The following is a 12,500-nucleotide window of genomic DNA, read 5'->3' on the forward strand; positions in this document are numbered from 1 at the left end:
TGAAGAAGGGGCGAGCAGGGAGGCAGAGAGAGAGAGAGTGAGGGAGGAAGAGATGGATAGTGAATGACAGGGGGGGGGGGGGGGGGGGGGAAAGTGAGGGACTCAGGTTGGAAGGTCGGGCTTTATTGACTTTAGACGGTAGAGAAGGAAGGAGGGATTAGGGAAGGGGAGGCTCGTCAGAGGGAGAAGGGACTTCAGTGCATTCGCTCACACCCCTCCGCCTCTTTTTAAATCCCTGCATTTTTCCCTCTCTTTCCCTCTCGCTCCCTCTGACGCATCCCCCCTCTTTGGCCGCCGAACATGGTGCAATCTGCCCCCCCCATCCCCCATCCATCTCTCAATGCGCACGACTTCTCTCTCTCTCTCTCTCTCTCTCTCTCTCTCTCTCTCTCTCTCTCTCTCTCTCTCTCTCTCTCTCTCTCTCTCTCTCTCTCGCTCACAGTCACACCCCCCCACACACACTCACTCTCAAGGCTCCTCCTTTGCAGCGTAGAGGCACAGAGAGAGAGAGAGAGAGAGAGAGAGAGAGAGAGAGAGAGAGAGAGAGAGAGAGAGAGAGAGAGAGAGAGAGAGAGCGAGAGAGAGAGAGATGCACACAGAGAGGAAGACGTAGAAAGAGACGATAGACAGTGAAACGGTACAGAGCGGGGGACAGATAGACAGAGAGAGAGAGCGAGAGAGAGATAAGGGCAGCGATGGAGGAAGCCGCGGTGCAGGGGGAGAAGATAGAGCCCGTGCCGGAGGTAAAGAGCGACGGGGGGAAGGGGGGCTGGATGAACGAGCGCTCGCTCTCCTCCATTCTAAAACACTCCTGCCTCCTGTGCTGGTCCTCGTCTCCCAGGGATACGGGCGTCGTGGAAACGGATGAAAGGATCCTTGCCAAGACAGCAGAGATCAGAGTAAGACGCCCGCAGCACCTGGCCCTGGTGTGTGCGACTGTTTGTGTGTCGGTCCGCAGCCCGCGTTGTGTGTGCACGCCGGGAAATGCTTGCATGGAGTCGGTTGCACTGTCGGTGTCCATGTAGTCGCATGTCGTGTAACATGCACGTAAGAAGCGCGTGTGTGTGTGTGTGTGTGTGTGTGTAGATGTTATGTGAGTGTGACTGTGGTGGTGCACTGGGAGGTGTTGTATGACAGGTGCACCGGCTGAATGTGTGTTACATTTCACATCAGAATCATCATCACATGAAATAAGATGACAAAACATCCCGACGGGCATGCATACGCATGCCCGTCGGGATGTTTTGTCATCTTATTTCATGTGATGATGATTACTCCCCCCTCCGTCGTGATATGAAAGCAGTAGCTCTTGGGCGAGTGTCGGACGTAGTGTCGGACATTGCTGCAGTATCTCAAAAGGCTCTTGTGTCATGCTATAGACTACATAATAGTACAGGCCTAAGCATTTTAAGGTCAAAAGTATGATAAGGACGCCTTAGCTTTGCTGCCGGTAAAGGAAGCCAAACGTGTTTCGTTAAGGCAACACATATAATAAACATAGATATCCTTCAAGATTTAACATTATAATATAGCAAGTTTACAATAATACATTTAATGATGTTAACCTTACAAACAACAATACACACAAGCTGGTAGCATTAAGGGTGTTCAGTGGGGCAAGGGAGTCACGCATGACAACAGAGTAGCTCATTGTTTACGTACGTTAATGTGGGTTCCTGTGTTTGTTTGCATCCATGTGGTGTTTTAATTATTGTTTATGATTATTACTAATTGTATTATTATTATTATTATTATTATTATTATTTTTAACAAACATGTGCTTCTGATTCATGCTTAATTCTTTAAAAGATTTCTCCTTCTCTTTGCCTTGGTGTATTTATGTGTGTGTGTGTGTGTGTGTGTGTGTGTGTGTGTGTGTGTGTGTGTGTGTGTGTGTGTGTGTGTGTGTGTGTGTGTGTGTGTTTGTATGTGTGTATGTTTGTGTATGCGTGTATGTATGTGTGTGTGTATGTGTGTGTGTGTGTCCATGCGGGTGTGTGTGTGTGTGCGTGTATGTGTGTGTGTGTGTGTGTGTCCATGCGTGTGTGTGTGTGTGCGTGTATGTGTGTGTGTGCATGTGTGTGCGTGCGTGTGCGTGTGCCTGTGTGCGTGCGTGCCGCTGTCCATGTGTGTGTGAGTGTGTAGGAGCTAGAGAATGCAGTGGCGCTGGAGAGCCTGGAGCTGCAGGAGCAGCAGCAGGACGTCCGGGACCTGGAGGAGACCCTGCTGAAGCTGGACCAGCACAAGGAGAAGCTGCAGCTGCAGATCAAGAGCACCAGGCAGCTATGTGTGGAGGAGAGTCAGAAGGTATTCCACCGTCTACGGGCTAGCTCTCCAACGTCACAGCAAAGTTTCAGTTTATTTCTAATGCTAGTACATTAGAAATAAACAAGCATTTCTAATGTACTAGCACTCTAACATGCACTAGCACTTTACTGTGCACTGCACTTAACGGTGTACACTAGCACTGTACTTTTGGCTACTTTGACTTTTGACTATGTACCTTCTGTCTATGTTGGATGTTCTACTGTCTTTATGCATTGTTGTCTCTTTTTGTTCCATGTTTGTCTATGCAGCAGTTTGTCTATAACATGTCTCCAAACCAAATTTCTAAACCGAATAAATGAACTTGACTTGAACCACCAACACACCATGAAACTGAGAAAGATCGCTTGCAAACAAATCCCTGTTTCCCTGTTCTTACCAACTGACTAAACTACAGGGAATGCATCATGGGTATAATAACTGATATCTTCTAGTCCATCACCAGATTCAGTTATTCCAGAGGGTATTAAAAATGATATCTTCATTCTGAAGAATATATTTATTACTGAGGGTTTAATAACTGATATCTTCCTTCTCAACATTGCTTCCTTGATAATGCATTTTTTCGAGGGACCATAAAAGACACAATAAATCCTAAAAAAAATAAAACATTAGTTTGAAAGGAAGCCAGCACCCTCCTTCTCCCAACCCCTCCCCGTCCAGGAACCACGACAGGACAACAACAATTTACTGACACCCCCTCATTTCTCCTTCTGTCTCCCCCTTCTCTCCTCCTCCCCTCCCTCCCCCTCCCCCCTCCTCCCTCCTCCTCCCCTGCCTCCCCCTCCCTCTCCCCCACCCTCCCCCCTCCTCCCTCCCTCTCCCCCTCCCTCCCCCCTCCCCCTCCCCTCCCTCCCCCCCCTCCCTTTCCCCCTCCCTTCTCCTTCTCCCCCCCTCCTCCTCCCCTTCCCCCCCTCCCTCCCCTCCCTCCCTCCCTCTCCACCCTCCTCCTCCCTCCTCCTCCCCATCCCCCCTCCCTCCCCTCCCTCCCCCTCCCCCTCTCCCCTCCCCCCTCCTCCTCCCTCCCCTCCCTCCCCCTCCCCCCTCCTCCCCCTCCTCCCCCCCTCCCTCTCCCCCTCCCTCCCCCCTGCCTCCTCCTCCCCCCTCCCTCCCCCCTCCCCTCCTCCCCCTCCTCTCCAGATCCTGTCCCTGCAGGCTGAGGAGAGTAAGAAGGAGGGCCAGGTGGAGGAGTACGAACGCGAGCTGGCGCGCGCCCGCTGGAGGCTGAAGAAGCTGCGGGAGGAGGTGAAGAACGCCAAGCGGCGGGCAGAGGAGGCGGGCCAGAGGAACAACCCGCTGCAGGACTCCATCCGCCAGTCCTACGAGGAGATCCTGCAGGTGGGGCCACAGGCGTCCTCGTACTGGTCTTAATAATGATGAACAGTGGTTCACCGAAGGGGAGGTGGAGGACTGCTTTAGTGTGTACTGCACGTCAACACTCCCAAAATAAACAAGGCAACACTTTTTGCTGGGATTTATTTGTTTTTATATAATATCCCGAGTTTGAGATCTCAATCATGGGATATTGCCCAATATCCTGAGATAGCGAACCAATCAAATAGCGCCATCTTAGGAGGTTCACGTGTAGCATGTACTAATTGTATTGATAAAGCAAGTACTCAAACACATTGGACCTACAATACAATACAGTGGAGTAGAGTAAAATCCAATATATTTTTTAATCTGAACATGTATATGGTTATATGTTAACCGTGTGTGTGTTTGTGTGTGTGTGCGGCTGTTGGTGTGTGTTTGTGTGTGTGTGTGTTGAGTTGCCCGGCTTACACATCCATATGCAGATGTAATGAAGCCATGCGATATAAAAAAACGTAACATAAGCGTGTGATGGTATGCTAAAAACGATAACTGAATGATGTGTTATGGCATTGGACAAAGGAAACAGAATATATGTATATATATTTCATATAATGCGCAAAAGTATGCATCAGTACGACTGTAAAGCCAGGTCGGTGACTGGGTCCTGTGTCGGCCGGCAGGAGGAGAGCGCTCTGTGCTCTCTGTCAGGAGGAGCTGCCACTCCAGACAGCCAGCTGGACGAGTCCACATCGCCCGCCGACACCACCGAAGACGACCCCCTCCCGCTGAGGCCCTGGGGCCGCAGCCAATCACTGCCGGCGTACGCTGACTTCATCATGGTACGCCGCGCACGGGAGGACGGAGCCAACGCCTCCGCCACCCGGCAGCCCGAGAGGCTCCAAGAGACTCCCAAACCTAAACCTCGTTCCCTATAACTGCTGAACGAAAGTTGGATGTGTTGTCGATGTGTTTGCGGTTCCTCTGTTTACATTACAAAATGATCTTCTAGCTTGCGTCTCCTTAGCTGGCATCTGACCGTATGAGCACAAGGGTAGATGCTGAAACAGGAGTCCGGTCGGGAGCAACTCTATCAAGGCTAAGGTTCTGCTGAATGGCTCCTTTCAGCGCAGTGGGGGAGTGCAGGGCAGAACAGAAGTACGTTAGAGGTCAAACTCAAAGTGCTTGGACCAAAGAATAGAAGATGTATTTCGAGGCTCACATTTTCTTGGTCTTGCAGTTATGATGAACTAATTTTAGAACAGGAGAGTGTTGTGAACGGTGCATTTCTTAGTCATTGGGCAGTGCCAGCTGCCCTGGCGATAGCGCTTGTTGTTCTGAAAAATGGTTTTGCGCGAAACTTTTATGCCAAGCTCACACGACACGACAAAGGACAAACTGTCTGTGGAGATTTCTGTGTTTTATAGTCGTGTAGAATACGTGTTAGGCCCCGGGGCAATTCTCTGTCCTACCTAGACTGGTTAGTGTGTGCTGTACTGCGGTATTCACCACTACGGTCATTTGACAGTCGCTAGATGTAAGCTTCTCTCCTCGCGTTTGAATTTGCTAGTCCTGTAGTGTGAGCTCGGAATGAAAGAGAGTTGCAGCAGATAGCCACACGGTTCCTTCATGATTTAATTAATGACATGTTGTTCCCTCTAGTTGTCCTCTCACATCTCGCTGTGTGTTTCTGTCCGTCCCTCCATCTATCAGAGGACCAGCAGTTCTTCCTTCAATAACAACCTGACAGGGACCAGAGAGGAAGTGGCTGAGAGTTCTCTGGAGGCCCCAAAGGTAACCGTGGTCGCATTTTAACCCATTTAACAACCTTCAATCATGTATAAAACATTACATCCTAACACGAATGTGGCCACTCTTTTACAACGCATTTATTTTGACCAAAATAAGATAATATTGAATAATTAAATAATTATGTACCAGTAGGCAATATTATACTATGTAATCATTTATTAATTATTTAATATGCTAACTATATGCTATTCAAGTCCAACCCTATTAATAGTCATATATGTACATATTTGAATTATGCATCTTATTCATATTTCATACCTACTCTTACTTGTATATTATTGAACCTTGAAAAAATAAATAAAAAAAAGACATGATTTCACACAGTCTTCTTGAAATTACAATGTAATGAACGGCAGTAAATACACTAGTCGTTCATATGCACCCCTTAAGACATATGAAATGTATATATCTCGTAAGTCTTAAAAAAGAATAGCAAACTGATAGAAATTCTTCTTCACATCCATCTTCTGATCGCCCGTCCCATGCAGACGGAGGGAGCTGAGGCCGGGCCTGAACCGACCCAGAGGAGCACGGACGCGGAGAGGAAGACTGACAACCAGAAGGAAGCGCTGACAGCCAGCGCCGACCCCGTGGACCAACTGGACTTCTACAAACCCGACCCCTTCGTTCACGGTCAGGCCGAAGGTACGTCTCAAGCCCCCCACGTTGAAGCCGACCCTCTCAGGTACACAGGGGCCTGATGGTAGGGCAGCACATTAATGCACGTTGGCATTTAGGCCGTTTTTGATTTCACAGTTGAACAAGCAATGTCATTGAAGGTCACATTTAAGCAGAGTACTGGAATTTGCTTTTGTGACTTCAGCATTTCAAAAATACTTACACAAGCAACTTATTTTGTTCCATGAAATTATTATTTTACAATGAACTTCAGATTGATCAGATATTCCCTCACTTCCAGATGATCTTTTCAATGAAGATTTGTTCCCAAAGACGGATTCCTCAGGTAAGTAGGTTATATGAACAGTCAACCATAAAGGTGCGTGGCGATGGCCATACCTCAATAGATCCCTTTCACAGCTTAAAAATCCCACTGCAATACACAACCAGCAGTTATGCAACAGATATATTCCAGTGTATCTCATGAAAGACAGTCAGGTCCAAACCGCATTAACAGGATGGTCCTGGTGGTTCACTGGGTCGAGCGTGTACCGTTAAGGCCCAGTCCTTACTGCAGTGACCCGGGTTCGATTCCTGCACGTGTTCCTTTGCTGCATGCTTTCCCCTCTCTCTCACATTCATTCCAGTCTTACTCACTCAAAAGGACAAAACATTCTAAAATAAATCTTTAAAAACAAAAACAAACATTTTTCCCGCTTCCTTTCCCGCTAGACGTCTTCGCCTCAGACCCCTTCAAAGGCACCGACCCGTTCGCGGCAGACATCTTGTTCCCGCCGGGATCAGACGAGGCGGCGGCGGCGGCGGTTGCCAACGACGACGCCGACACCAGCCTGTCGTGCGTCGAGCACAAAGCGTCCACGGGGACCCAGTGCTTCGAGTCCGAGTTCCCGGACGAGGACAGCGACATCGAGATCAGCTACAGCCGCGAGGACCTGGACGCCGTCGCCATGGCGGCGGACGCCACGGACCGGGCGGCGCCGGCCGAGCCACGGGGGTTCAAGCCCATCCAGTCCTCCTCCGAGGACCTGGGGCTGGACGCGGCGTCCCGGGGCTGGCGGTCCCAGGGACAGTACTCGGTGGAGTCGGACCCCAACGGCTACGAGCTGGACCTGGCCGCCGTCTCCCCCCCCTCGGACATCGAGGAGCTCAGCCTGGCCTCCCTGACCGGGGACGCGGCCGGCGGGAAGAACAGCACCGCGGCGGTCAAAGGTCAACTTGGAATTAATGAAACCTTTGTATATAAGTGTTTGATGATCCAGCCCCTCCCGCCCACCATAGTATGTTGTACGTTCTGGCACTTAATGTACGCACTTAATGGACGCACTTACTTATTCGTAGTACTTAATTGTGTAGCATCTGCAGTAGCTGCTATCACTGCTGTACACGGGGAATGGGTTAGCCTAGCGATTGTTAGTACTTGCACTTGGTTCTATGAACATCTTTACTGTACCGACAGCCATATATTGCTTCACTTCTTATGACAAATATACTTATTGTAAGTTGCTTTGGATAAAAGCGTCTGCTAAATGCCCTAAATGTAAATGTAAATGATGAAGCCAATACCCATGTCCAGTGTTTTTATTATTGAACACTACAGGTATTTGTTAATTACAGATAATGCTCTGTATTGAACAATACCACCAACAGGAAGAACCAGTGTTAAGAGCCATTGCAGACATATAAGATATATAAGTCATTTCAATAAGGTTATTTTTGATGTTATTTGCTAAACTCCTGCAATTTACCTGTTTTAAGGAGTCTATCTCAAGTGGAGGTGAATTGTTTTGTTCATTCGGAACAATTTGTTTTACTGTTGGCTATGGTTTCTATGACCTTAACGTCATTCCACATCAACGTCAACCAGCAATTTAAAATGTGTTGATGACAGTAGATAGACAGATAAGAAGTGTTAGATAGATGAAAGAAACCCGGCAGTCCCTGAGTCTTGTTGGCTGCCACTCTCCTGCTGGTGTCAGAGAGGTAGAAAGAGCAGCACATTCAAAATAGAGAGGGCTTAGACTGCTCTGGCGTTGAACCCTGGCCCTGCTTAATGTGCTGCGTCCCCTCGAGGTCTCATCTAGCCCTGTCTTCTTCTTGTAGGTCTGAGTTCCGATTCGGCTCAATATTCCCCTGAGCTGGCGCCCTCTGGTGCCGTACCTGACGCAATCAAGACCGCATCCGACATGACTCAGCTTGTCATCACAGAGCAGCCCCTTTCCTGTGAGGTCACTTCCTGCCTAGAAGCACAGCCCCTTGAGTCAGAAACGGACAACAGCTTCGAGGTAGAACCCCAACTAACGCTGGTTCACCACGACTCAGTCGATGCTCCAAATCCCTCGACGCAGATCACTTCAGAGATGAATGAATGCAGTTTCGAGATGAGCTACCCATCCACCCACTCCTCCTTTGACCCGTACGGGTTCAAACTGAGTCCGGAACATTCCACTCACAGCCTTCTGGATCCTGACGATGAGGAAGATCTCAGCCCAGAATCGAATGATCCTGATTTGGCCTTTGACCCAGAACCCACCTCTTCTCAGCTCAACTTTGATCGCTATGGGTTTGACCTCAGCGCCTCCCGGGTAGCCAGTGAGGATGTGGTTGACCCCTATGGCTTTAAGCTGAGCCAGGAGGAGGAGAACCAGGAAGTACTTGAGGTGTGTAGCCATGACGACCAGGAGGAGGTGGAACTTTGTAGCTTTACCAACGAGGAGCTAGTAGAACCTTATAGTAACCAGGAAGTTGTGGATCCATTCGCCCAGGACAACCAGGAAGTGCTTGAACCATGTAACCAAAACAATCAGGAAATGCTGGATTTCTGTAGCAATGGAAATCAGGAGATTTTGGAACCAAGTATGTCCGATACCAAGAATGTTCTGGACTTGTTCAGCATTGAGAACCAGGAGTTGGTTGACCTGTCTAGTCCTCTTAACCAGGAAGTGCTGGAACCCTTCTGCGATGACAACCAGGAACCGATGGTATCTCATGACAAAGATGAACAAGAACTACCACAGCAATGTAACCAGGAAGTAGTAGAAACAAGTATCAACAACAAGGAACCACGGGCTCCTTCCTATTATGAAAACCAGGAGGTTCTGGACTTCTGTGGCCAAGACAACCAGGAACTCCAAGGATTCAGTAGAAACCAGGAACTGCAAGATTACAGAAGCCATGATAACCAGGAGGTGCTGGACTTTCTAAGTAATCAGGCTTTACCGGAGGCTAACAATAACCACCACTGTGAGCAAGACTCAGAGATGTACTTCAATCCAGACACAGACACACAGTCCAACATCTCCAACAGCGCTAACCCTGCAAACAGCTCCTCCGGTTTTCCGGCATCAGAGGTCTCCAATGGCCCCGAGGCCATGCACCTGGAGGGTCTGGAGCTCGGTAACACGACTGGCAGTATCAACAACTGCAACACTTACAAAGATGAGCTCCTCAGCATGTCAGTAGACCAAGAGCAAGCCACGAGTAACATGTCCACCAACAGCGACCCTGCCACATTTAATGTTTCTTCGGGCCAAAATTTGTTACAAGGCGACTTAGGGTCCGTGTTTAGTGCCGGAGGCTACATCGGCTGTGATGACGTAGCTGATGACCTGGAGCCCCTTCCCCACAGACAGGGAAACCCTGTAGCAGAGCCAGTGGAACCAATAGAACCAGTGCGGCCAGTGCAACCAGTGCGACCAGTGCGACCAATGAGGCCTCCTCGTCCTTCGCTCTTGGTAAGTGGGAGTAATACACACAGGGTAGACATGTGCTCTCCAAACTAAGTTGTCTTTGGTATCAAATTGCCATATTCTACTATGTCTGCGCTTATGCTTGACAGGCTTACCTCAGGAAAAACGATGAATAATCCACGCTACAGTTCACTTACAGATAAAACCATAACGATAACTCGATGATCACAGATGAGAATCTGTGAACATAGATCTTGAAATCATTTTTATTTTTATTTTACTTTAGTCCAGTTTTATCAGGAACAAAACAATCTGTGGGCATACAATATGCCTTGGTTTTCAGAAAATGTCATTTTTTTGCTTCCCCAGGCCAAGGAAAAGGCTCAGTCGCAGACTCAGGGCGTAGACCTAAAGTGACCTGACCACTGGCCTACGAGTGTCAACCACCTGACCAACACAGCTGCCGTTTATCATAGCGTAAGTCACCACGGGTGGCAGGGGGAAGACAAGAATCGAGGGAAACCTGCGGAGGGTACAATTGAGAAAGGTCTTGTAAAATAAAATTGGGGGGAACAAAAAGATATTTAAACAGAAGGCTATTGATATTTTTGCGATTTATGGTGTAACGGTTAAATTACCAAAAAAAGATAGCAGAAGAGACAAAAGATTTTACACAGCTATTATTTCATAGGACAGCACTAATCACAATGAACATGTATTTATTTATTAACTTTTTTTTCTGTATTTAATTATTTATTTATTGATCTACTCCTTTTTTGAAAAACAGCAACTCTGCTGAACATTCCCAGAATTGAGATAAGGAAACAAAGAAGGAAAGACATCTTTAGCATACTGGTTAGGCCTACTGTATATGTCCCACGAGAAGAAAGGCTAAATAAGTCCTAAAAAGTATAATTTTTTATTTATGTTATTTATGTACCTTGCTGCTAACACACTGTAATGAGACTGAAGTTATTTTTTGAAAAAAAAGCTTATCAATTTCCAATGGGGATTTTTTTAGGTGCTGGTGCCATGTAAGTAAACTGTGTCAAAGGTAACATGTATATAAATATAATATAATCTACTCTAAAGAAGTAGTCTATTGTGGTTATGATAATTATATAGTTAACAATAAGTAGTTATAGCGTGTTAGGTCAGTGCCATAGAGAGAGTTTGTTATCAGGATGTACAGCAAGCATCATGTTTCTGGATTTGTGAGATGTAAAGTAACGATAACTGGCATGCACGGTTTCCTCCCTGGAAAGGCCCCGCATTCTAAACATCATGTTGCCGTGTGAATCGCCTGTCGGCCTGAGAAAGGTTGAGGGAATGTTACTAAGCTAATATGGCTGCCACGGAACACTTGGAATGCCCAAACTCTGCCTATTGAAGGCTCTGGGTTTGATGACAAATGTAGCTAGTTCTATTCTGTTGACATGTCAACAAACTGTATATCTAACTGCATGAACACCTTTAATTTCCTTTTTAAAGGGCCCCAGAAAAGAAAAACTAAAGTTTTGACGCAAGTAACAAAATTTGCCCTCTCCGCAACTTTCAACAAATGTGTGGTGTAGTAATGACAAGATGCAATCATTTCTGTATTGTTGTATGCTAATTTGTCTGATCTTGTGGCCTACCCAATAATGCCATTTTATCAAGGACATGTCTTTTAAATTGTGTCATACACAAAACAATTACTGCCTGGTTAAAGACGAAAATGCACACAAAAAACCCTTCTAACTTTTTATTTGTCCCTAATTCCCAGTAAAAAAGGGAAGAGGACCTTCTAAAGACAACATGTCACCAGTCTTTTATGCTGTTTACAAATATATTAAAATACACACTACCGTTACAATGTCTGAACTACCATACCTTACCAACCTTAACTTTACCCAGCATCATACAACAGCAGTTATTGAAGACAGAATTCAGTGGATGAGTTTCAGTTCATGCCTACCTCACACACCCTCTCTGGTCTCGAACATAACAACACTGTGAAAATTGCAAGTTAAACATATTCAAAATGCAAATCAAAAAAATAAATGCAAGTTAATGTAAACACTGTACCCTTAACAACATATGCTGGTTGTCTAAACAGGGAAATGCGATACAATTGTGATATCATTATTTAAGAAATTAAAATGTTTTTTTGCACGCATTTTAATTGTTTCGGTTTTATAATTTTTTTAAACCTAAAAAACCAAGGTATAGTAAGACAAGGTTACTCAAGATTCATACATTCCAGTAGGCCTATGTAGTGATGAAAGGGTAGTTTTGAGCTCTTACTGGAAAATATGGTTTTGTTATTTCATTATCTCATTCAAATTAGTTATGAATGAGTGTCCTCACATTTATTCCGTAGACAAGACTACTAATGTAATTTCATTTTGATCAATCCATTTCCATTCGTTTTTCTAAATTTTAAATGGGCGTGGTGGGGCCATCATCGAAGCCCAATCATAAATAAGAAAGTATTTCATACACATCACAAGTAAAACTTCAATTAAAAAATATATATTTGGGTTGAACTTGCTAATTGGGAAGTAGATTGACATAAAAGGGGTCCGATAGCTAATTGGAGGTTTTTGACCAGACCTGTATAACTATGACTATCTCCTATAATTCTATCCACCATAACGCTTTTCAAAACAAAAAAACTGATTTTAACCTCCATCTCACGTGCATATATTTTTCATATCATATGTAGTACATCCAATACAAACA

The 12,500-nt window shown here is 46.2% G+C and overlaps 1 protein-coding gene across 2 annotated transcripts in view; it reads left to right on the plus strand.

Annotated features, from left to right (window-relative positions):
- The first annotated feature begins 542 nt into the window (after positions 1-542).
- Positions 543-12,500, plus strand: part of LOC115549570 (uncharacterized) — a 13,092-nt gene continuing 1,134 nt past the window's right edge. Inside the window, exons 1-10 of one of the 2 annotated variants that reach the window (XM_030364845.1) lie at positions 543-926; positions 2,146-2,307; positions 3,466-3,663; positions 4,323-4,481; positions 5,353-5,433; positions 5,940-6,096; positions 6,371-6,415; positions 6,802-7,299; positions 8,191-9,821; positions 10,146-12,500. The exon at positions 10,146-12,500 is cut by the window's right edge and continues 1,134 nt beyond it. In XM_030364845.1, the coding sequence (XP_030220705.1) occupies positions 696-926; positions 2,146-2,307; positions 3,466-3,663; positions 4,323-4,481; positions 5,353-5,433; positions 5,940-6,096; positions 6,371-6,415; positions 6,802-7,299; positions 8,191-9,821; positions 10,146-10,193 (3,210 nt within the window). In that variant the 5' untranslated portion in view covers positions 543-695 and the 3' untranslated portion in view covers positions 10,194-12,500. The remainder of the gene's footprint in view (positions 927-2,145; positions 2,308-3,465; positions 3,664-4,322; positions 4,482-5,352; positions 5,434-5,939; positions 6,097-6,370; positions 6,416-6,801; positions 7,300-8,190; positions 9,822-10,145) is intronic. The other variant, XM_030364846.1, reaches the window with a different exon arrangement.

This window comes from Gadus morhua, chromosome 8, assembly GCF_902167405.1.
Source record: "Gadus morhua chromosome 8, gadMor3.0, whole genome shotgun sequence".
In the NCBI taxonomy this organism is placed as follows: Eukaryota; Metazoa; Chordata; class Actinopteri; order Gadiformes; family Gadidae; genus Gadus; species Gadus morhua.